The 25,326-nt window shown below is 36.6% G+C and overlaps 1 protein-coding gene across 2 annotated transcripts in view; it reads left to right on the forward strand.

The window, feature by feature from the left end:
• NUBPL (nucleotide binding protein like) overlaps window positions 1-25,326 on the forward strand; it is a 237,279-nt gene that overhangs the window by 31,621 nt on the left and 180,332 nt on the right. For both annotated transcript variants that reach the window (XM_042942931.1, XM_042942933.1), the window contains exon 4: window positions 15,538-15,628. In XM_042942931.1, coding sequence (XP_042798865.1) covers window positions 15,538-15,628 — 91 coding nt within the window. The remainder of the gene's footprint in view (window positions 1-15,537; window positions 15,629-25,326) is intronic.

Below are 25,326 nucleotides of genomic sequence, written 5' to 3' on the forward strand. Positions count from 1 at the left end.
CAGCCAGGTCACGATCTCGCGGTCCGTGAGTTCGAGCCCCGCGTCAGGCTCTGGGCTGATGGCTCGGAGCCTGGAGCCTGTTTCCGATTCTGTGTCTCCCTCTCTCTCTGACCCTCCCCCGTTCATGCTCTGTCTCTCTCTGTCCCAAAAATAAATAAAAAACGTTGAAAAAAAAATTAAAAAAAAAAAAAAAAAAAAAAGAAGTGAGCACAATGGTTTTTAGTTAGAGCATGAATAAAGCAGTCTTGTCTATTTCTGGTTTTAACTGTTGGGGTCGGTAGTTGAGCAACAGGGCTTGCTAACATTAATAGCTTCTTTACAGAGTTGTTGTAAAATAAGGGATATGCATGTAATGTGTCTAGTGTAATAATGCACATAGTAAGGATTCAGTAACTCACAATTTTTTGTGTGTCTTAGCCTGTGATAAGTACTGCACATTTGAATTAGCAAAGAAACAGATTTCTGTACAGCTACAACAAAAAGCAATTAAGAAGCAAAATATAATAAATTGCTTCTCTTGTTGCTTAGTATCCATTGTTACCAATAGCTGATTTCCTTTTGGCCCAGCCGGGTATCTTCCAGGGTTGAGCATATGAGTCTTTGTTTATTTTCTTAACTGCATTTTTGGCTATGTCTGTTCTGTACAATCTATATAACTGTATAACTTAAAATTCGGTTCATATACCCAAAACCTAAGTCCAATTTCTGTGAAATATGTTACTCAATAATTATTAGAGGCTATTTTTCACAGTGATCTCATATAAAACCTTAAACTAAATATAGTTCTTGCTCTTACAAAACAAAAAACAGTATCAGTTCAGATGAAAGTAATAAGTACACATTAAGGATCATTTTGTTATTCTCAAAGCTTGTGTAGTTGTCTGGGTTAATAATTAGAATGCTATTTTGGATGGTTGTCTTGAGTGGGAAATGACTACTTGCTGAGAATGAATGCTTATTTTTCCTGTTTCATTGCATAAAGGGGTCTTGGTGGAAGGGAGGAAGGGCACTAACATTGACAACTTACTTTGTCTCATTGGACAGAACAGCAGGTTGTAGTGCTACCTGTCCACTCTGAAAGCATGCTGCCTGAGTTTGTGTCCCAGTTCTGCACTTAATGCTACCTGACTTTCGGCAAACTACTAACCTTTCTCTCCCTCGGTTTCTTCATTGAGGATTATTATGCACCTACTTCAAAGGTTGTTGTGAGGATTAAATAAGCTAACATACATTAAGTTTCTAGAAAGTGCTTGACCTGTAGTACTGTATAACTGTTAGCTGTTCTTTAAATTTCATGAGTTCATATTGTTCTATAATCTCATAAAACTCCTGTAAGGTTGGTATCTTTTTAATCTTTATTTTATAGGTAATAAACTGAAGTTTGATGAGGTTAGCAACTTATCTGTAATCACCCATCTATTTAGTGATTGAAATCCTAGATTACTTCTTCATGCATTCTACTGTGACTTTAATATATTAGTTATTTAAAAAAATCCTAAGAATAGTAATCACTTATGTGATTCATATGGTATTAAGTATTGTTAATTTTCATTTATCAGAAAAACATTTTTGCTACTTGGCAATAGAATTAACAAATTAACTATTTTTAAACTTTGAGTAGGGTAATATTTTGAAAAAAATCTGTTACCGATCTTTAAAATAGTGTATCAAGGGCACCTGGGTGGCTGAGTCAGTTAAGCGTCCGACTTCGGCTCAGGTGGTAATCTCACGGTCTGTGAGTTCGAGCCCCGTGTTGCGCTCTGTGCTGATAGCTCAGAGCCTGGAGCCTGCTTTGGATTCTGTGTGTGTGTGTGTCTCTCTCTGCCCCTCCTCCTCTCACACTCTGTCTTTCACTCTCAAAAATAAATAAACATTAAAAAAATTTTTTTAAATAGTGTATCGAGGGGTAACTGAGATATTTAAAAATATACTGTATGTTGCAATAGCTATTTAATTCAAATTAATTTTTAAGTTTTACATATTATATACTATATAAATATAATTAAAATATATAATATTATATGTTTAAGTATATAACATATCTGTATAGTTTATAACATTATCTTATAGGTGATGATCATAATGGTACCTTGGGGGTTTTTCATAATTGTCATTTTCACTCATGATCTGGATGCTATCTTTGATTAAGTTGAATATCTAAATCCTCAAGGTTCATACATCTTATAGAAAATATAAATAGTTATGTTTGCTGATGGATAACCACTAATGAATATTAATAGTGTTAATTGAATTGAGACATGTGCATCTACCTCTGTGGCATCTTTTATAAGAATAATTCAGAGTACTTCTGAATAACAGTATGGAGGTTCCTCAAAAAATTAAAAATAGAACTATCCTACAACCCAGCAATTGCACTACTAGGTATTTATGCAAAGGATACAGGAGTGTTGTTTCGAAGGAGCATGTGCACCCCACTGTTTATAGCAACACTGTTGCTGATAGCCAAAGTATGGAAAGAGCCCAAATATCCATCGACTGATGAATAGATAAAGAAGAGGTGGTATATATGTGCAATGGAATATTACTTGGTGATAACACAGAATGAAATCTTGCCATATGGAACAGCGTGGGTGGAACTAGAGTATATTATGCTAAATGAAATAAGTCAGAGAAAGACAAATATCCTATGGCTTCACTCATATGTGGAATTTAAGATATAAAACAAATGAACATAAGGGAAGGCAAACAAAAATAATATAAAAACAGAGAGGTAAACCATAAGAGACTCTTAAATACAGAGAACAAACTGAGGGTTGTTGAAGGTGTGTTGGGTGGGGGATGGGCTAAATGAGTGAGGGGCATTAAGGAGGATGCTGTTGGAATGGGCACTGGGTGTTACATGTCGGTGATGAATCACTAAATTCTCCTGAAATCATTATTGCACTATATGTTAACTAACTTGGATTTAAATTAAAAAAAAAAAATAATTCAGAGTACTGAGTGAGGAACTTAGCATCAAGTATTAAAATGAAAGGGTAATTTTAAAAAATTAATTATGTAACAGAGGGGTGGAAGTGTTAAACTGGATCCTAAAGCCATTCCTCTAACAGGAATTTTCCTTACTTGCTCTTCCCCCTCTTCCATAAGCAAACAGACATAGCACACTACCCTTACCCAAAACGATAAAATAAAAATGCTGTTTTATACAATAATCTTCAGATAGGTAAAAAGCCTCAAACTGCTTTTCTCCTCTATTTTCTGCATGGTTTTAGGAAGCTTTATGCACACCATGCTTTGAGATTTCCAATTAGAAGCAGTAGCAGTTTTGTTTTGAATAGCTCTAAAGAAGCTATTGGCTGGATGTTTCCCCCTCAGTACCCTTTGGCCTACCTTTTAAATTTCTTTTGGGAAATGCAGCTTGCTGCCAGTAATTCATTCTCTCACTTTGTTCATGGAATTTACTCAATTTGGTTATGAGTTAGAAAGAGAACACTTACCCTAATTTTACATTTGGTATATTCTTCCTTAGTTTGATTTCATGTATAACATATTGGTGGCAAAACTGTTGCACATCCTTTGAATTTCAGGATCTGATTCTGTCCGATAAGAAGTCATCCAGATTTTGCTCACAGAAAAATCTTTTTTTCTTAATTATCCTCCTGCCTCCTCCCTAACTTGGCTTTCACCGATTCATTTTACTTCTCTCATTTTTTTTTCTCAGTAAATTATTTTCCCCATCCAATCTACTTGAGGAATAAGAAGGCCCTTAACCCTCAGCAGGGCAGTATTGGAAGAGCCACTAAGAGGAAGCAAGCAGAGTATATATGAAGAAATGAGTTTCAAAACCAGCTACTTGGCTCCTATAATTTTGAGTCTGGAAAGTGGGTCACGTGCACTGTTCACATCCAATTCTTGTGATTGCTGTTGTGCTTTGCTTTGGAAGAGTTGCCCTCAGAATTGTAAATGCTTTTCCCTGCATTGCAGTTTAGCTAAGAACATTGTAAAGGAATTGATGTTGATTTTCAGTGCTTTTGCTGCAGTACTTTATCTGGTTTGGGGAAGGTTCTTGTTTGGTTAGTTTTCTAGGTTTGTAGGCTTGGATTTTGGCAAAAAAACAGGTTGATGTCATAAATAAGAGGACTTATTTTTGGGGGTTAGTGTCTAGAAGTAACTTTTTCTGCATTTTATATATTACCATGGTGATAGAAGGCTTTCTAATTTTTTTCTGTATTTGAAGCCTTTACTAAGGGTATCAGTACTTTATTTTTGAGAGAGAGAGAGAGAGAGAGAGAGAGAACTTGCAAGCATGGGGGAGGACAGAGGGAGGGAGGGAGAGAGAGAGAGAGAGAGAGAGAGAGAGGGAGAGAATATGAATGAATGAATCTTAAGCAGATTCCATGCCCAGTGTGGAGCCCAAAATGGGGCTTGATCTCACAATTGTGAGATCATGACCTAAGCCAAAATTACGAATTGGATGCTTAATGAACTGAGCCACCCAGGTTCCCCAGTACTTTTTTCCCCCTTGAATCATACAGGCCAAGGATTTAAGGTTTTTCTTTTCTTATTCTTAGTTTTACCCCTGATTTACTTCCTCTGTTACTAGATGAAAATGTGGAACTTAAGAGAATTGCTTCTTGTTAAAGAATATGTTACTTACCTTGCTCTGGAAAGGAAAAAAAGCACAACAAAATTCTAGTGCAGCCCTTTTATATTTGAAACCCTACTGAACCTAATCGTGCTAGTCTGTAGGTTTAAAAGTTGCCCTCTTTTTAACGAGCCCTTTCATACCATGTGTGGCTTTCGTTTTCAAAGATTTACATGGTGTACTTTTATCATATATTTTTTTATAGTAGCCTGCCATAGCCATTTTTTGCATTAGATTTTCTTTCTGGAAGTCCTGTTTTTCTGGAGTTGAGATCAATAGAAAAATGGAGATGACATGGATTTTCATGAGGAAAAGTGGTGGTTAGGAATAGGTTGCAAGGAAATTTATGACACTTTCTTTAACACCAGAATACTTTTTTTTTTTTTAACGTTTACTTATTTTTGAGACAGAGAGAGAGCATGAACGGGGGAGGGTCAGAGAGAGAGGGAGACACAGAATCTGAAACAGGCTCCAGGCTCTCAGCTGTCAGCACAGAGCCCGACGCGGGGCTCAAACTCACGGACCATGAGATCATGACCTGAGCCGAAGTCGGCCGCTTAACCGACTGAGCCACCCAGGCGCCCCAACACCAGAATACTTTTAACATCGTGTATGTTATCTAATTTTAAATCTTGTAACTTAAAATGTCTGTATAGAAGTATTAGAAGAGGGACTTTCATGAAATCATAGAATATTAAAGCTTGAGAGGGACCTTAGGGATCATATAGTAACCATCCTGATATCCTACAGAGGAACAAATGGAGGTTTGTTTATTCATTTATTAGTTCCTTGATCCATCTATCCATTCACTGAACAAATATTTATTTAATGTCTACTGGTTTAGATGCTTGGGGATTTCCCTACCCTTATGGAGTTTACTGTAAATAGATAATAAGCATCATAAGTAACCTAAAGAGTTAGAAATTGATAAATGTGATATGGGTTGGAGTGGTGCTTGAGGGTGAAGGTGGATTTCAATTTAAAATAGGATCGGCAGCCCTGATGATATGATATTTCAGCAGAGAGTTGAAGGAGATGAGAGAATGGACTTATGACTATATGAGGAAAGAGAATGTTGGGCAAAAGGAACAGCGAGTTTAAGGGCTAGGGAGTAGGAGCATGTCTAGCTTTCTATTCAAAGAATAGTAAAAAGATACTTGGCTCTTGGAGTAAGAAGTGGAGTGGAGTAAAGTGTGATGAAAATTAGCAGGGTTGGGAGATAGGGGGTGGGGAACCAGCTAGATTATATGGAGTCTGGTGAATTGTTATAAGGACTTTGGTTTTTACATGAGTGAAATGAGGGGAGATTGGGGGCGTAATGAGGGTTTTGAGCCTGCATGAATGTATGTATGTTTCATCTGAATCATTACAACTGCACTGTTGAGGAGAGATGCCAAGGTAGGGTTGCTAGATTTAGAAAATAAAAATATAGGACACCCACTCAGTTAAATTTGAATTTCAGATAAATAACGAATGATTTTTATATACATATGTCCCATGCAATATGTGACTATTCACCCATATGGCAGAATGTTAAACACTGTTTTATATGTATGTATGTATGTATGTATGTATGTATGTATGTATGTATATGTGTGTGTGTGTGTGTGTGTGTGTGTGTGTGTATTTTTTTTTAAACTCTTCAATGTTACTGTTGATTACTGTAAATTACCATTACCATAATCCTGTTGGTCCCAAGGCTTGGGCCCTTACAACAAAATTTTGTCTTGGTCTTTCCTGTATTATCAATATTACTGTTTTTCACTTTGTAGTCATCGTATACCTTAGTGTTACAAATGCAGTTTGTTGGACCCCAATCTAGACCTTCTGAATCAGAATTTCTTGGGGTGGAGCATGGTATCTGCATGACTGTGTACTGTTCTAGGTACTAGGTACAGGAACAAAACATACAAAAATTCTTACCCTAATGGAACTAACATTCTGCTGGGGAGACATAATAAACAAGACAAGTAAATATACAGTATATTAAATATTGGTATAGCTGTTGAGAAGAAAGAAAAAGCAGGAAGGGAATGGGAAGTATCCAATATAATGATGAGGGAGTTGCATTTTTAGATAGGGTGGTCAGTGAACACCTCACTGTGTGGTGATGTTTGATTTAAGGTTTGAAGGAAGTGATGGAGAGAACCAGGGAGGTACTTGGGTGAACAGAATTCTAGGCTGAAGGAACAGCTGCAAAAGGCAGGTGCGTACCTGGTGTGGTTAAGACACTGCAAAGGGGAAGTATGTGGAGTGGAGTGAAAAGGGGGAGGAGTAGAAGAGGAGATGGGAGAGATAAAGGGGAATGGCTGGTGATTGTTAGCATTTAGGCTTATGGTGGTTGGAGAGAGATTTGGATCCTAGGCCCAGCTGTGGCATTATCCCTCAGTGTGTTTCTTCATCACTAAAAAGTGGACAGAAGAATAAGACTAAGATGATCTCTTAGGTTTCTTGCTGCCTTAAAATTCTTTAATTTGAAATCTATTATTTCTCTAATTTTTTTTCCCAATTCTTTTGCAAGCAAGTAGTTAATAATTTGAGATTCTTTTGTATTTTTCACGAGCCTATCTCTTTTTATGCTCCATCCAGCCAGATGAACTTTTTTCTTTATGTTGTCCTTGTTCCTCTTTCTTAACTGAACTTGAAGATTTAGATCGTCCTTTGGTAAATAGTAGGCAATTGTTTTCTTATCTAACCTTATTAGATCTTATAATCAAATTCTTTTTTTAATTGTTTTAAAAAATTTTATTTATTTATTTTTAAATTTATATCCAAGTTAGCATATAGTGCAAAAATGATTTCAGGAGTAGATTCCAGTGATTCATCCCCTATCTATAATACCCAGGACTCATCCCAACAAGTGTCTTCCTTAATGTCCCTTACCCATCTCCCCACCCACACCCCCACCAGAAACCCTCAGTTCTCTGTTTAAGGGTCTCTTAAGTTTTGTCCCCCTCCTTGTTTTTATATTATTTTTGCTTCCCTTCCCTTATATTCATCTGTTTTGTATCTTAAATTCCACTTATGAGTGAAGTCATACAATATTTGTCTTTCTCTAATTTTGCTTAGTAGTATACTGTCTAGTTCCATCTATGTAGTTGCAAATGGCAAGATTTCATTCTTTTTTATCACTGAGTAATGCTCCATTGTATAGATATACCACCTCCTCTTTATCCATTCATCAGTCAGTGGATATTTGGGCTCTTTCCATACTCAGTACATTGTCTGCATCTTTTCCCCATTGAGGATATTAGTGGTGGGTCCGTCACGTGTGTCTTTTAAGATCTTGAGGTATGATCCTTCTCTCTCTACTTTCTTGAGGGTTTTTATCAAGACAGAAAGCTATATTTTGTCAAATGCTTTCTCTGCATATTGAGAGGATCGTGTGTTTCTTGTCCTTTCTTTTACTGATGTGATGAATCACATTGATTGTTTTGCAGATATTGAACCAGCCCTGCATCCAAGGTATCAATCCCACTTGGTCGTGGTGATAATTTTTTTTAACGTATTGTTGGATCTAGTTGTCTAGTATCTTGTTGAGGATTTTGCATCTGTGTCCCTCAGGGAAATTGGTCTTTAGTTCCCCTTTTTAGTGGGATCTTTGTTTGGTTTTGGAATCAAGGTAATGCTGGCTTCATAGAATGAATTTGGAAGTTTTCTTTCCATTTCTATTTTTTGGAACAGCTTCAAAAGAGTAGGTGTTTACTCTTCTTTAAATGTTTGATAGAATTCCACTGGAAAGCCATTTGGCCCTGTACTCATGTTTGTTTGGAGCTTTTTGATTACTATTTTGATTTCTTTACTGGTTATGGTCTGTTCAAAATTTCTATTTCTTCCTGTTTCGGTTTTGGTAGTTTGTATGTTTCTAGGAATTTGTCTATTTCTTACAGATTGCCCAATTTATTGATGTATAATTGCTCATAATATTTTCTTATTATTGTTTGTATTTCTGCTGTGTTGGTTGTGATCTCTCCTCTTTCATTCTTGATTTTATTTATTTGGGTCCTTTCCTTTTTTGTTTTGATCAAACTGGCTAGAGGCTCATCAATTTTGTTAATTCTTTCAAAGAGCCAGCTCCTGGTTTCATTGATCTGTTTTTTGTTTGTTTGTTTGTTTTGTTTTTGTTTTTGTTTTGATAGCATTTATTTCTGCTCTAATCTTTGTTATTTCTCATCTTTTGCTGTTTTTGAGTTTTATTTAAGATGTAAGGTTAGGTTGTGTATCAGACCTTTCTTCCTTCTTTAGGAAGGCCTGGATTGCTATATACTTCCCTCTTATGATTGCCTTTACTGCATCCCAGAGGTTTGGGGCTGTGGTGTTATCATTTTCTTTGGCTTCTGTGTACTTTTTAATTTCCTTTTTGACTTCTTGGTTAGCCCATTCATTCTTTAGTAGGATGTTCTTTAGTCTCCAAGTATTTGTTGTCTTTTTAAATTTTTTCTTTTTGATTTTGAGTTTCATAGCATTGTGGTCTGAAAATATGCATGGTCTGATCTCTATCTTTTTGTACTTGTTGAGGGCTGATTTGTGTCCCAGTATGTGATCTATTCTGGAGAATGTTCCATGTGCGCTTGAGAAGAATGTGTATTCTACTTTAGGATGAAATGTTCTGAATATATCTGTTAGGTCCATCCGGTCCAGTGTGTAATTCATAGCCATTGTTTCCTTGTTGATTTTCTGTTCAGATGATCTGTCGATTGTTGTAAGTGGAGTGTTGAAGTCCCCTACTATTATGGGATTATTATCAATGACTTTCTGTATGTTTGTGATTAACTGATTTATATATTTGGGTGCTTTCACATTTGGAGCATAAATGTTTACAATTGTTAGGTCTTCTTGGTGGATAGACTTCTTAATTATGATATTATGCCCTTCTTCATCTCTTGTTACGGTCTTTATTTTAAAATCTAGATTGTCACATATAAGTATGGCTACTCCGGCTTTCTTTTGGTGACCATTAGCGTGATAGATGGTTCTCCATCCCCTTACTTCCAATCTGAAGGTGTCTTTAGGTCTCAAATGGGTCTTTTGTAAACAGCATATAGATGGGTCTTGTTTTCTTATTCATTCTGTCACCCTTTGCCTTTTGATTGTAGTGTTTAGTCCATTGACATTTAGAGTGAATAATGAAAGATATGAATTTATTGCCATTATGTTGCCTGTAGAGTTGGGAGTTTCTGGTAGTGCTCTCTGGTCCTTTCTAGTCTTTGTTGCTTTTGGTCTGTTTTTTGTTTTTGTTTTTTTTTTTCATCTTTTCTCCCCTCAGAGAGTCCCCCTTAACATTTTGTACAGGGCTGGGTTAGTGGTCATGAACTCCTTTAATTTTTGTTTTTCTGGGAAACTATCTCTTCTTCTATTTTGAAGGACAGCCTTCCTGGAAAAAGAATTCTTGGCTGCATATTTTTCTGATTCTGCATATTGAATATATCCTGTCACTCCTTTCTGGCCTGTTAATCAAATTCTTATTTAATCTTAGCTAATAGAATTAAGAAACATATTTTTCTCTACCAAGAGATTGAAATTTTTATGAATGGCAGTTTGACTTAAAGCAAGGCAGAAAGAGAGGAAAGAACCTTGACTCAACTCTAAATCCCAAATGCCAGTCCAAGATTATGTAGAATGTAATGTGCAGGGAACCATAGGATTCTTAACTGGATACTTCAATGGGAAGGATAAACTTTAGGTAAGTTGTAGTCTTAAATGAGTGTTTACTTAGAAATAATTGGGTGAGATCCTTCTAAAATGTTGTTTTGGTGGGTTCTCTTAGCAGATGACATGGATAGAAGAAACATGTCATGAAGTTTTAGGATCTTTAATATAAACTCCACTGAAAGAACAAAGCAGTATCAAAACAGTTGTTCAGGTGCCTTTGAAACCCAACACAAGAAAATAGGACTTGTTGGGGCGCCTGGGTGGCTCAGTCGGTTGAGCGGCCGACTTCGGCTCAGGTCACGATCTCACGGTCCGTGAGTTCGAGCCCCGCGTTGGGCTCTGTGCTGACAGCTCGGAGCCTGGAGCCTGTTTCGGATTCTGTGTCTCCCTCTCTCTGACCCTCCCCCGTTCATGCCCTGTCTCTGTCTCAAAAATAAATAAACGTTAAAAAAAAATTAAAAAAAAAAAAGGAAAATGGGACTTGTAGGCTCTCAAATTGCGGCTTTCATGCAGTAGTAATGAAACAGTGTAGTCACTTAGCAAGTCTGCTACCTTTTAGCTTTCACAGGGTATTATGAATTATAAAGAAACAAATCCCAAAATCTATCTGTCTTGTTTTACGGCATCTGCTAAGAGTTTGTGAACTGCAGGATAATCAGAAAAAGAATATAATATTAGGTACCAGCATACATTTATGGTGACATTAAAGATTGGGTAATCATGTTTTACAGTAGTAACTTTATAGTTATTTTTGTTAATGATCATTTTATGTGTTGTGTATGTGCTGAGGCTTTTGTAGTGATTATTCTTTCAAGCCTTGGTGAAATTAAATGTAAGAGAAGTCCTAATTGGAGCTTTCTTGACTAAATGTAATTATTTTAGGAGGAATGAGGTGGAAAGGATTCATAAAACTTAGCTAGTTAGACACCCAGCAGCATATATCTATTTATAGCCTTCTATCTTGCTCATTTATGTTTCTACAATATAGAACTGTCTTTGAAAATTTAAATTGAAAGACTATGCATCTATAATAGGAACCTATTTAAAAATAATGGAGTAAATTATGAAAAACAAATAAAGTTTATTTGGCACCTGTTGAACATTATTGAATTCTAGAGTTGAAAATTTAAGCTAATTTCTGTAGCTGTGGTAATTTTACTGGTCCAGAAGCTATGCCAGTTCTAAGAATGATATGTTTTACTTAGTATAGCCTTGACATTTTTGTTTAATGGACACTAATTTCATTCATGATATATAAAGTCTAAGCAAGACATGCTTAGTTCCAGTGAGACTGCGTGAAAAGTGTGCTCTTTATTGTTTTTAGAAACTACCCAATTAAGGATATGGAACTAAATCTTTACTGAGATAGTTCCTCTGACACTAAAAGAGATGACTATGTCCTACCTGCTCTTGGCAAAACCCAAATTAGATTGTTGGGTGATTGAATAACTTGGTCATGAAAAAGCTTATTTTCTAAATCAATTTTGGCAAACTGACCTGTGGACTAAATTCTCTCTGTTTTTGTAAATAAAGTTTTATTGGAACACAGCCATGCTCATTCATTACATATTGTCTGTGCTTTGATGCTACAGTGGTAGTGTTGAGTAGTTGTGGATCATATGATTCACAATGCCTAAAATAGTACTGTTTGGCCCTTTAGGGAAAAGTATGTTGTCCCCTGCTAAGTCTTTTGTAGTCAGATAATGTTAAAGTTCTGGTTATAGTTTCTCATCTTTAAGTGAGCAAAATACCACCTTGCACGATTGCTGTGAGGAGTCAGTGAGAAATGTAAATAAAATGTTTAGCATGCCTCGCTTCAAGAAGGAATTCAAGCATTGGGGAGGTATAATTAGGGGAAGTTTAGGTGTTTATTTGGGTAATTTAGGATGGCATACTTTCTAAAAATTTTCTTTTTTTTTTGTTATTTTTTTGACTTCTAAAATTTTTCTAAAATTTCTAAATTCTGATTTGTCCATAGAACTCTAAATTCTAATTCTACAGCCACTAGCCTGTAGAGGCCTAGTTTATCCAGGTTCTTAATAAAAATTGCTGATTAATTTCCCTCAATCTTCTTCTCCCTCCCTCCTTCTCTGCCTCTGTCCCTCTCATCCTTCCTCTTTCCTCTCTTTCTCTGACCTTCATACCTTCATCTCCTCTGTTTCCTTTTTGATGTATGTCAACTTTGGTACTAAATTTAGGTCAGTGAGTAACTATTCCTAGGGAGAGTATGCAGAAAACCTAACACATAGATTTTTTTTTTTATGTTTATTTTGAGAGAGAGTGCGAGTGGGGGCGGGGCAGGGAGAGAGCGAGAGGGAGAATCCCAAGCAGGCTGTCAGCTCAGAGTCTGATGTGGGGTTCAGTCCTATGAAGGAGATCATGACCTGGCTGAAATCAAGAGTCAGATGCTTAACTGACTGAGCCACCCAGGCACCCCTAGAAGATTCTCTGTTATCCTTAATTCCATTTTCTCGGAAACAGAGGAACTCTAAAATCTTGTAATCTCCCTCCCTACCAGCCCCTTATTATTATTTTTTTAAGTTTATTTATTTATTTTGAGAGAGTGAGGTGGGGGGAGAGGGAGGGGCAGAGAGAAAGGGAGAGAATCCTAGGCAGGCTCCATGCTTAGAGTCTGACGTAGTTCTTGAACTCATGAACCATGAGATCATGAGCTGAAATCCAGAGCCCAAAACTCAACTGACTGAGCCACCCAGGTGCCCCTGCTCACTTTATTCATATGTGATTATCCATATTAACAGCCATCTAGGTATGCGTGAAATCTGTTTCTACCATAGTAAATATTACGGCAGATCCTCAGTTTTGTCTTGAACCTTGATACCAAGGATTCACTTTTAGACAGGCATGGTTTTCTTCTGGGAGACAGGACAAATATTTGATTCTCCTTAACATTTTGAAGGAAACTTGAAAATCTAGTGATGAAAAAATTGACCCCAGCAGTCTTAGTTTGCAAGCTAATGAAACCAAACTTAAAAACTAAGTTATTTTACTTGACTTTACTTTTAGGAGATCAGTTTGAAACCTGGGACCTAACCTTTTCAAGTTTTTATAAAACTTATAAATAACATTAAACATTAAATAAGAGAGGAAAAAATACCACTTAGATTATTTTTTGTTTTTATTGACATTTATTATTTTGTAGTAGTTTTTAGTTTTGTACGTACCATGAGAAAAGACATGGAAAAGAGGTAAAATTCTAGGATGATACTGATGTAGGCGGTGCCTGGCTGGGTCCAAGGACCAGAGTGGGGACTTCCCTATAAGACCAGCTAAGAGGGTCCTTGGCTTTGCACAGGATAGAAATCAAATGTGAGCTGGAGAAAGTGAAAGCAGAGTTTATTGAATGGCATGAGTGACAGAGAGTAACAGACGGTCTGGGAGATTAGGAAAGGAAAGGAGAATGAGTCTCATTGTTGCTTGGGGTTAGGGGTTTATATATGGGAAGGGGATCTAGGGTACGTGTTCCTTTGGGGATCCTGCTTAGGGTCCAATCAAAGACAAGTGTCAGGTGAGCAATAGGTGTTATTTCATAAATTACTGAAGGTAGCAATACTGATGCCAGTTTCAGCTGAGGTTTGTTCAAAGCTAATGTCCTGGAATATATTTGGGATCCAGCTCTTCTGAATGTTATCCGGTTTGGGGCCTAGGACAAAACTCAGAGAATGATTAACTTTTTTGCTTCTCCCTTAAAGTGGCGACATAGCTTCTTTGGCTTATTCAGAGACAAATAAGGATCATGAGTAAATGGGGCCTATCAGAAAAATGGAGTCTTTCTAAGTGTCTGGTTTTTGTTTTTGTTTTTTTTTTTTGCCAAAAAATGGAGTCTTTCTAAAATGGAATCCCTTCAGCTTCCTCACCTCAATGGTTATAGCATTAGCAGACCCTTGAATAATAGTATTGACAATTAGCTACATTTCTTAAGGTTTTAGTCTCTCTCGTTTGAAAATCTTTTTATCTATAGTAAATTTAATTCTGTTTTGTTTAAATTAATTTGTTTGTGGTTTAAAAAGGAGTTGAAAACAGGTCAGAATTTCTCATTGACTGTTCCTACCTTTTTAAAGCTAATACTTTTCTCATTTATTTTACAGTAAGCTGAGATTTTGGTAGAGGCAGGTTTTAATCCTTAGTCCTCTAGGCTCTGTGAGTCATACAGGGACATTAAATGATTTTCTTAGAACTGCAGTTTGAGTCAGTATAAAGTTAGGGACATAAATGTTGAATGTACCTTATTTTATGTATTAATAGGAACCAGACAGCGAGGTTTAAAAAGTAATTTTGTGTCTGGAAATAGGTAGATAACATGGAAGATGGGGGATTATTTAATTAAAAATGAGGGTTTTTTTTTTTTTTTTTTTTTTTTTGAGAAGTTAAGAATTTTATCTTGCCAGGATACAGGGAAAGAGGGAGGAGAGTTCTGAGTCTTGGTGAAACTTAACTTAAGGACGTATAGTTAGCATTAGCATTCTGTTTGCTTATATATGGAAAAACCAGTAACAGATTGATTTAATGTATCAAAAGAGAAATAGGTGGAGGGAGAAAAAAAAAAGACCTACTTGGGAATAGTGAATTTTGTTTACCTTTACTTGGCTGTGTTGCTGATGAACTGGCACCTAGAGACCAGTCAGAATATTCTGCCCTCGGGTAGCTAGATGGGTCATCAAAGAAAAACAGTTTTAGTTGTTTATGAATTCTCCAGAAGAGCTTGGATGTTTAACTGTGACTTGTGTGTAAGGAGTTGTCTCCGCGTTACGTCTGCCACTACCCTCGTTAGCATTTCCATGCTGGATCTGCATCAGAATTTCTCACTTGCACTATTATAGTCTTGTTCTCATGATTTTTTTTTTTCCATTTGTTATTCTTTGATGTGTTAGATGGGCTTTCTAAGGGTTAATGCTCCATCTTCCTGTGGTTTTGTTTGCCATTGTAAGTCCTTATTTTAACATTGTGTGTAATTTGTTAGTCTTCAGATCAAAAAGGTTTTAGTCTACTTGAGACTATATGGGAGATCTGAACCACAATGTGTAAAGTGTATGTAGGGGGTTTCTCTTGTCAGTTTTCTAGAAGAAATTAGTAAACCAACAAAAAGTATTTGTCTAAGTAGTTGATAAGCTTTTACCTTACTGCTGCTTTGAAAATTTAGGTTAGGATTTTGGAATTTTTTTGTAAATTTTCTTTTTTTATAGTCAGATTTACTATTGCTATGTATGTTATCTTTGATGAAGAGTGGAAATAATCTTACAGTAGATTCTGTTTCCTTACAGTCAAAGGCCATTGGTTTACTAGATGTGGATGTGTATGGCCCTTCAATTCCAAAGATGATGAATCTGAAAGGAAATCCAGAATTATCACAGGGTAAGTGAAGAAGAGATAGATAGTATGGTAATAGTTAGACTTTTTAAATTACCTCCTGAGTGTCAAGCATTGTGCCATGAACCATGTGCACCTTATACACAGTGCAGTATAGTAATTCTGAAATCAGACATGAAGCCTGACTGTCCAGCTTTGAATCCTAGCTGTCACTGACTGACTGTGTGGCTTTGGGTGAATTGTTTAACCTCTTTGTACCTCACCTCTGCCCCATATGTAAAGTCAGGTGAGCAATTACCAGAGTTGCTGTGAGAAATCACTCAATCAGAAATTGCTGTTCAGTGTAATGCATTTGAAACAGTGCCTGGCACATGGTCAGTCATCATCATTATCTCTTTATGTTAAATGTGTGGATGTATGGGAGTATTTGAATAGAAGGTATGTATTTGTGTTGGAAGACATGAAAATTATTTTTTATAATCAGTTTTTTGTCATGTTTGTCTTAAAGTAGTTAAAAAACCCCTGAAAACATTAGTTTCTTTTCCCAGCCTTCACTGCTGTCGATAGGACAGAGTAATTTTTTTGAGTAAATCTTTAATATTTACTGTGCTTGGTATTACACTTTCTTCCAAAGCTGTCAAATATAAAGCATGAAGAACAAGAAATGCTGTGATGAGAAAATGAAGTCTTGGAAAGGGGCGCCTGTCTGGCTCATTTTGTAGAGCATCAAGCCCCACGTTGGGTATGGAGCCTACTTAAAAAAAAAGTATTGGAAACTGGTTTATTAAAATTTATTTCTAATTATAATAAGTATATAATTATATAATTATAATTATAATAAGTATATAATTGACTAATTTCTTTTCATTTCTTATTGGGCTTTTTTATTTTCCATAGATCTAGGACACAATGATTATATTTACCATAGGTATTTATTGGATTATCTATGTAAATAATACAAGTATTTTGTATTTCATTATTAAATGTTAATTAGACATCGTCTACTATTGTTGAATGTGTTTGTTTGTGCTTTAGTTGCTGGAGTCAATTACAATGTTAAATTCTGAATTGTAGGAAACTTGAATATCTAGTGATGATAAAATTGACCCCAGCAGTCTTATTTTGTAAGCACCCACTTAGTTATTTTCTTGTTTCATGAAAATGCTTTATTTTATATAACTTACAAAGCTAAGTTATTCTAGTTTCTTTGTTCTTTGTCCTTTTAGTGGAATGCATACTTGGTTTGCAGATATGTGACATATGCCAAGATGTCAAATTTCTTTCACAAAGAGGGAGTAATGAATTTGTGTACTTTAAATGATAGACTTATTACGTCTGTCTCTTGATTAAAGTAATGTGAAAACTGGTGCGTGCAGCACATGAATAATGGTGAAATGGAGCCCTTGGTGTCAGTTTTTTCTTAAGTAGTCTGTCCAGTCTATGCCAACATAAATACTTGAAGTGAACTTTAATTTCTTTCTTCTTGTTTTACTGAAGCTGTAATCTTAAATTTGATGTTTGCAAATTGGCTGCCATTAAATAGGCTTTCTGGTAAAGATGAGATACTAGAAATCTTGGAAAGCCTTAAAAGAACACTTCTTTTGTGTTGACAAGCTGATCTTAAGGCACCCCAAAAATAAATTGAGCGATTAAGGCATCATTCACTTAAAAGAATGTGGATTCTTAAACCCCAGCTTATAAATTATGTTTTGAATCTTAGATAAACCTGCCACTATTATACTAATTGGCATCATTTTGACATTTCTATATTTTATCATGTTAATTTATCCTCTTATACTCTCTACTGCAGAAAACACAATACAATAAGAAATTATCTCATTAATAGCAAAGAAATTGTTTCAACAGGCCATAAATCTTTGTGTTTATGATTAGCACCTGCCACAAGACAAATAGGTGTTCTATGCCTCTCACTTTTTGAGTTAGATCAGAGAGCTGTCCTTATGATTACATGTAGACTAGTAGGGTGGAACATTTGTAATGTGGCCATATCTTTTTAGGGCTGTTTGTACTTCACATTGGTCTGTACTAGTCTAATTCCAAGTTAAAAAAAAAAAAAAAAAACAAACATAACTTTTTTTCTTATTTCCTAATCTTCTGATCATTCCCAGTGTTTCTCAAAATTATTTTCATGTTTTCAGTATCTTCTCTCAGATGAGAAAAAATTAAAAGAACTTGCTATTGTTGGTAGTGGAAGGATTAACTTGCAATTTTATTTTTAATACTGTTTATTTATGGGCCTTGTAAAATTTTTGCTTTTTATATTTCTTTCTTTCTTTCTTTCTTTCTTTCTTTCTTTCTTTCTTTCTTTCTTTCTTTTTTAACGTTTGATTTATTTTTGAGACAGAGAGACACAGAGCATGAACAGGGGAGGGTCAGAGAGAGGGAGACACAGAATCTGAAGCAGGCTCTAGGCTCCAAGCTGTCAGCACAGAGCCCGACACGGAGCTCGAACCCACGGACTGCAAGATCATGACCTGAGCTGAAGTCGGCCGACTGAGCCACCCAGGCGCCCCAAATTTTTGCTTTTTAAAATAGACTTCATTATTGCTGATTCATAGTTATTTTAATAATTTACTGGGTACTTTAGAAACCTTTGAGGGGGACTTTAACAAAACATTACTTTTATTTATTTTTTATTTTTCTTTTTTTACATGAGAATGACGCTTTATTTTTATTTTTGATTAAGATATAATTCACATATCATAAATGTCACCATTTCTTTCTCTCTTTGTTTCTCTTTCTTTCTCTTTTGATGTTAACACAAAATAAAGTATTTAGGAAAGTAGTTTGGTGAAAGCAGGATGAAAAATGAGTTTTGAAGGTAGAAGATGTAGGAAATATTCATATGTGGGTTGGAGACTCTATAGGAAAAGGCAAAAAGCCATAAATAATAACACTATACTAAAAGGCGTGAAAAGTTTTGACAGTCTAGATTTGGTGAGGCTAACTTAGAGAAGAAATTAGATATGCTACAGGAAAAAAATAATGAATTAAGTCATCTTTTTCACTTACCTTCTGGACCTCAACTCTAGATTTTGTGTATATGGTATGTATGTACCCATACAGGGCAATGGATTGAAATGAGATTTTGTTTGTCAAAATTAGATAGATTTTGTACACCCATGTTCATAGCAGCATTATACACTATTACTACTACTACTACTATTATTAGGAATTGACTGTTCATTATTTCATTATGTGGAAGCTACCCAATTTCTATCGGTTCATGAATAGATAAGCAAAATGTGGTATGTATGTGCAATGGACGTTATTCAGTCTTAAAAAGGTAGGAAGGAGCTTCCCGGTTGGTGAACACATGATTTGGGGAGCATATGTCCTTGGAGAGGTCATGGAAGCTCTCTGCTCTTCCTCATATCTTGTCCTATGTGTCTCATCCATCTCGCTATTTCTGAGTTATATCCTTTTAATTTAATTTAATTTTACACTGCCCACATCTCTTCTTTTCTCTGCCCACAACACTGAGAACCAACCAATCATCTGAGTGATATTCTTTTATAATAAGCTGGTAATAACAGTTCCAGGGACTAGAATTTGGACATCTTTGGAAGACCATCATTCTTCATACCATACCACCCTTCTGTCCCCCCATCTCCCTCTACTCAAGGTTCTTGCCACTGTGAACAAGACTGCTATGAACATTCTAGGCATTGTCTTCTGTTGCACATCAGGAGAAATTTCCTTTCGATATGAACCTGGGACTGTAATATCCAGGCCATGGGTTTGTGATGTTTGCATTACTTTCCAAAATGTTTGGATCAACTTATGCTCTGTTCATTGTATATAAGAGACATTATGGATCCACATCCTCTTTAAATAGGGCATAAAATGCTATCTCATTATGGTTAAAAAAACATAAAAAAACGAGGAAAGTCTGACATATTTTGCAACATGGATGCATCATGAAGACTTGCTAAGTAAGCCAGTCACAAAAAAGACAAATGCTGTATGATTCCCCTTATATGAGGCACTTGGAATAGTCAGAATTATAAGAAGTAGAATAATGATTGACACGATCTGGTGAGGAGGGGAGAATGGATAGATACTGTTTAATAGTTTCGGTATTTACGAGATGAAAAAAGTTTTGAAGGTGGATAGTTGTGATGGTTGGACAGCATTTGGAATCTATTTAATACCACTGAACTGTAGGCTTAAAAATGGTTAAGATGTAAATTTTGTTATGTATATTTTACTACAATGAAAAAAATTAGAAAAATATATTAAATAGACTTGCTCTATTTCTTGAATAGTGTCTTGAATACATAGTTTCTTGAATAGTGTCTATAATATCGACCCAGTAATTCTATTTGCTAAAAGAGCTATCATTACTGGAGGAAAACAGAATAGTGAAGTTTCATTGGGAGATTTAGTAATTTAGTTCTAAGCCTTCTGTACGTTTCAGCTGCTCACTGCTCTACAATTTAGAAATTGTAATCTAAAATTTTATTTTCATCTCACGGAAAGGCAGAGAACTTAATACATTTAAAATCTTTAATGTTATCATTACCAATATTACCATTAAAAATTTTTTTTTATGTTTATTTTTGAGAGAGTGCGCACACATGTGAGCAGGGGAAGGGCAGAGAGAGGGAGAAAAAGGATCTGAAGCAGGCTCCATGCTGATGGCAGAAAGCCCAATGTGGGGCTCGAATTCATGGAACCCTGAGAGAATGACCTGAGCCGATGTCGGAGGCTTAATCAGCTGAGCCACCCAGGTGCCCCAGTATTAACATTTGTAACATTACCAGTATTGTAAAGCCCTGTATGATCTGATCCCCACCTTCTGTCTACCTCTACAGTCCCAATTCCAACAAACTTGCTTTGTTATTCAGTGAACACCAGTCACATTGACCTCTATTTCTAACATGCCAACCTCTGTGCTCAGGTATCTCCATTTTCATTCTCTCTGCCTGAAATGCCTTCCACCTTTACTGTCTTCTCCCCCCTCCCCGTCCCCCTCCAGTTTCTACTCCTCAGGTCTTAGTTTTAATGTGTTTTCTTGCAGGAAGCTTTCCTTCTTTGACTCCTCAGACTCCTTATTTCAGTTGCAGAATAGAGTTTTTGTGTTATCTAATTTTTTAAATCTCCCCTACTATGATACTATGTGCACAGAGCAGAGGCTTTCTTGCCTGGTTTGTTTCTCTGATGCTTGGTATATAGTAGATATGCAATTAATCTTAGTTGAATAAAGAACATAATCACTCCTGCCAGGTTTCTTGTACGTTAGTTGTATACTCTATTTTCTGTTTTGGGTATATGAGCAACTTAATTTGCAAACACATACATTTTTATGAATAATAAAAGCAGTTTGAAGACATTATCTTTGTTAATCTTTGTGATATATCTGAATGGTTGTCTTATGCTACATTTTCCCCCATTCTTAGAAAAAGGAGAAAAGAAAGGATCTGTATGGCTTGGCTTTGGAGAATTATGTGGAGTAAGTTGATTGTTCCAGTTGTTTCAATATGAAAGGACAGTGCCAGTCTTGCCTCATATGGTAGCTTTGAAATGTTGAATATTGCTGTGTTTACTCATAAGCAGTAGAGTCTTGTAAGGCCTGAATTTGAGCTCTGATGGAAAGGGCAGTGTTCAGAATCCCAGTGTTGGGAATATGAACAACCTGGAAAAAGAGAAGGAACTAGTAAGTATACACCATCACTCTTTCCTCTGACTGTCTTCCTCGTTGCCAAGCTAAAAGAGTTCATAAACACTAAAACAAATATCTTACTTGAGATTTTTTTTTTTTCTGGATATTGGTATTGTAACGGGTTAGGAGAAGTGGTGAGTGAGGAAGCAGTGACGGTAAGGTTTTGATTTTATTCTGCTGTCTCTGTGGTCTTCCAATTAAGGAAAAGAAAGCAGAAATAGCAGATTGCATTTTAATGGACTTTGAGATTTCCTTTGTAGGATATAAACCACAAACTTTCTTTTGGACTGGGTTCCCCAGAAAGCAAAGCCCTATGCACTGCTAATTTATTAGGAAGTGGAAATCCAGACTGAGGAAGGAGGCAAGGATGGAGAGCTAATGTGCAACTTCTGTCAAGCTGTCTGTCACTTATGTGACAGATTGCTTGACTGCATGGGGTTATGTATATGGGAGGCAAGGGGAAGAATTAAAAAAAATTTTTTTTAATGTTTATTTAATTTTGTGTGTGAGAGAGAGAGTGCGAGTGATGGAGGGGCAGAGAGAGAGAGGGAGCCACAGAATCTGAAGGCTCAGAGGCTCCAGTCTCTGAGCTGTCAGCACAGAGCCCGATGCAGGGCTCACACCCACAGACCGTGAGATCATGACCTGAGCCGAAGTCGGACTCTTAACCGACTGAGCCACCCAGGCACCCCCAGGGGAAGAATTTTTTTAAAATGTTTATTATTTTGACAATGAGAGAGAGAGAGAGAAAGAGAGAGAAAGAGAGAATCCAAAGCAGGCTCTGTGCTGTGAACTCAGAGCCTGACAGAGGGCTCAGTCCTACAACTGTGAGATCATAACCCGAGCTGAAATCAAGAGTCAGATGCTTAACCAACTGAGCCACCCAGGCACCTTGGAAAGGGGAAGAATTTATTTAATGGTCCTTTTCCCATTGTCCAAAGACTTACCTCTGTAGATGGGAACTCACCTATATTTCCAAGATCTGTGAGTGAGTCCCAGTGGAGTCCTGTGGCGTCCTGTGCTTTGGCATCAAGTAGGACATTTTTGGGGTGGGAAGTGAAAGGCCTTTGAAGGCTTGAAGTGAGGTACTTTCAAATAGCCCGTGTGTGTGACACTGGTCAGAGCCTATGCAGAGCTGTGGCTGGAATGAGAGATGAATGAGGCTAAAAGAGTGTGGGGAAGTCACATGGGACTTCGATGCATGCAGATGGAGGCGGGGAGCTGATCTCTTCTATACCCAGACAACTATTTCAGTGAATCCCTTATTGACTGATGCTAGGACATAATGACAGGGAACCAAGAAAGTGTAGGATTCTTTCCAAATTTTGATATCCTGAATTCTTAAGAGAATGTGAATTGATCCCTCTAATCTAATAAACTAATACATTTCAGAGTTTTATTTCCCAAGGGAGTGCACTCCTCAAAGGAATATTTGAGTAATAGAAATTCAGTTTCATAGTTGTCCTCTGTAAGATTTATATGGAAATAAAATATATAATTTTTTACTCATTTATTTTTTCAGCTTGGTAATATTTGATTTTTAAAAATGCAGTGCAGTATTTTTTCTATAGTCATACTATGTCGTATATTATGTGTACATGACACGTACATTTTTAATTTTTAAAATATAAAATTTGGTAGTATCAAACTTCAAATCTGAAAACTTGGCTTCCGACTTCGGCTCAGGTCATGATCTCACAGTCCATGAGTTCAGGCCCCGCATCGGGCTCTGTGCTGACAGCTCGGAGCCTGGAGCCTGCTTTGGATTCTGTGTCTTCCTCTCTCTCTGCCCCTCCGCTGCTCATGCTCTGTCTCTCTCTGTCTCAAAAATAAATAAAAACATTAAAAAAAATTAAAAATAATTGGCTTCTTTATGATTGAGGTTTTGGGGGGACATGTAATGCTAATCAGTTTTAAGTACAATAATATTGTGGGGATTCGTACTCTAGTGTACCGGCCAAGTTGAGATAAAGACGAGTCCATCAGTAAGCCACTTTCTTTTTTCTTTTTTTTTTTTTCCTTCCAAGATTTTATTTAGATTCAAGTTAGTTAACATATAGTGTTGTATTGGTTTCAGGAGTAGAATTTAGTGATTCATCACTTAACATGTAACACCCCGTGCTCATTCCTACAAGTGCCCTTTCTCCTTAATACCCATCCCCCATTCCCCCACCGACCACCCCTCCAACAACCCTCAGTTTGTGCTCTATAGTTAAGAGACTCATGATTTTCTTCTCTCTCTGTTTTTATCATATTTTATTTTTCCTTCGCTTGCCGGGTGCTAGGGTAGTTCTATTTTTAACTTTTTGAGGAACCTCTATACTGTCTTTTAGAGTAGCTGCACCAGTTTGCATTCCCGCCAACAGTGTAAGAGAGTTTCCCTTTCTTCGCATCCTCACCAACACCTGTTTTTTCTTGTGTTGATTTTAGCCATTCTGACAGGTGTGAGGTGGTATCTCATTAGTCACTTTCTTATTTCAAACAAATGATTGCACAATTTGGTATTGCATGTTGCACACTTGGTCAAAGCCTCACAGTTAGCAAGAATTGTTCTGACTGTGAGATTTGGGCAAGAATAGCAACTAAAATTGAGACACCAGTCTTGATAATATGAGTTTAGATGGCTGTGTTTGGATATATTAGTAGTCGCCATAATCAGTGGAGAAACAGTTTAGGGCTTCTTACTTATAAATGCCCTTATAATTTACTTATAAATTTATCCCAAATTCTGCGGCTGGGAAAACACACACACGTACATACACACATATATTTAAGTAAAGCATCTTCTAAAATTCTGTTACTTGCACCCTTACTAGCACTGACTTGAAAGTGGTTGCTTTTTAAAATAAATTAGGCTTATTTTATACCTAGTTTTAAAATTTGCTTTTGTATTAAAAGTGAAGTGTTGAAGACATTATTTCCATTTGTTTAGCAAATATTTATTGGGTATATTCTATAGTTAGAAATTAGTAGGCATAAGAAGTATTTGGTTCCTTGGCTGTCAGATCAAATAAGGTTTGATGCCCATTCTGTTGGAGCTTATACTAGATACACTAGTCAACGATCATAAGCATATTAAGCTTAAGTAAATGCTTTAATAGAAGTGTAAGCATGCTTCTTTGCAAACTGAGATGGGGACTCTAAATCATACCAGGAATTTAGAGAAGTCTTGGAGGAGTGAATTTTGAGTTAAATTTTGAAAAACGGATGTGCCAGGAGTTTCTTGTGAGAAGGGGTTGGGGATTGCGGCACCTGGTTGGCTCAGTCAATTAAGTGTCTGACTTTGGCCTAGGTCATGATCTCATGGTTCATGAGTTCGAGCCCCACATTGGGCTCTGCACTGGCAGTGTGGAGCCTGTTTGGGATTCTCTCCCTACCCGCCCCCGCCCCTGTCCCTCCCTTACTTATGTTCTGTCTCTCAAATAAAAATAAAACAAAACAAACAAACAGTAGAAGGGGTTGTGGATTGAAAGTGAGGAGGACATTCTAGGCAGAGAGTGTCCTGTGTTAAAAGCCTACAGAGTGCAAGTTGTTTGGTATGCCAGAAGTGAAGAATCTCTGTGGGTGAGTTGCAAGAGTAAGACTGGGTCCAGAAAGGTAGCTGACAGTCTTATCATAAATGGCTTCTCGTGTTTATTTGAGGAAATGAAGTGTAACTCACAGGCTATGAAAAATTGTCATGGATTTTAAGGAGGGGAGTGACACTGTCAGTTCTGTGATCTAGGAAGATCATTTTGGCAGCATCATGGAGGAAAGATAATAAGACCAGTTTGGGGGGTTGGGGCAGTTAGGTTGCTATGATACTGATGCAGGTCAGACGTGATAAGGCCCGATTTAAGTCTGTAGCAGTAGAAATGGAGAGGAAGAGAATAATTGAAAGACATTAAAGAAATTGAATGAATAGGGTTTGGTAATTCATTGAATATGAATGAGAAAAAGGTCTCTAGGATGGCTCCTGGATTTCTGGGTTGAGTGATTGTGTAGATAGTTAGGTCATTCATCAAGATAGAGCAAAGAGAAAGGAATACATTTAAGGAGAAGAGTAATGAGTTAAGGT

This window comes from Panthera leo, chromosome B3 (genome assembly GCF_018350215.1).
Source record: "Panthera leo isolate Ple1 chromosome B3, P.leo_Ple1_pat1.1, whole genome shotgun sequence".
Lineage (NCBI taxonomy): Eukaryota > Metazoa > Chordata > Mammalia > Carnivora > Felidae > Panthera > Panthera leo.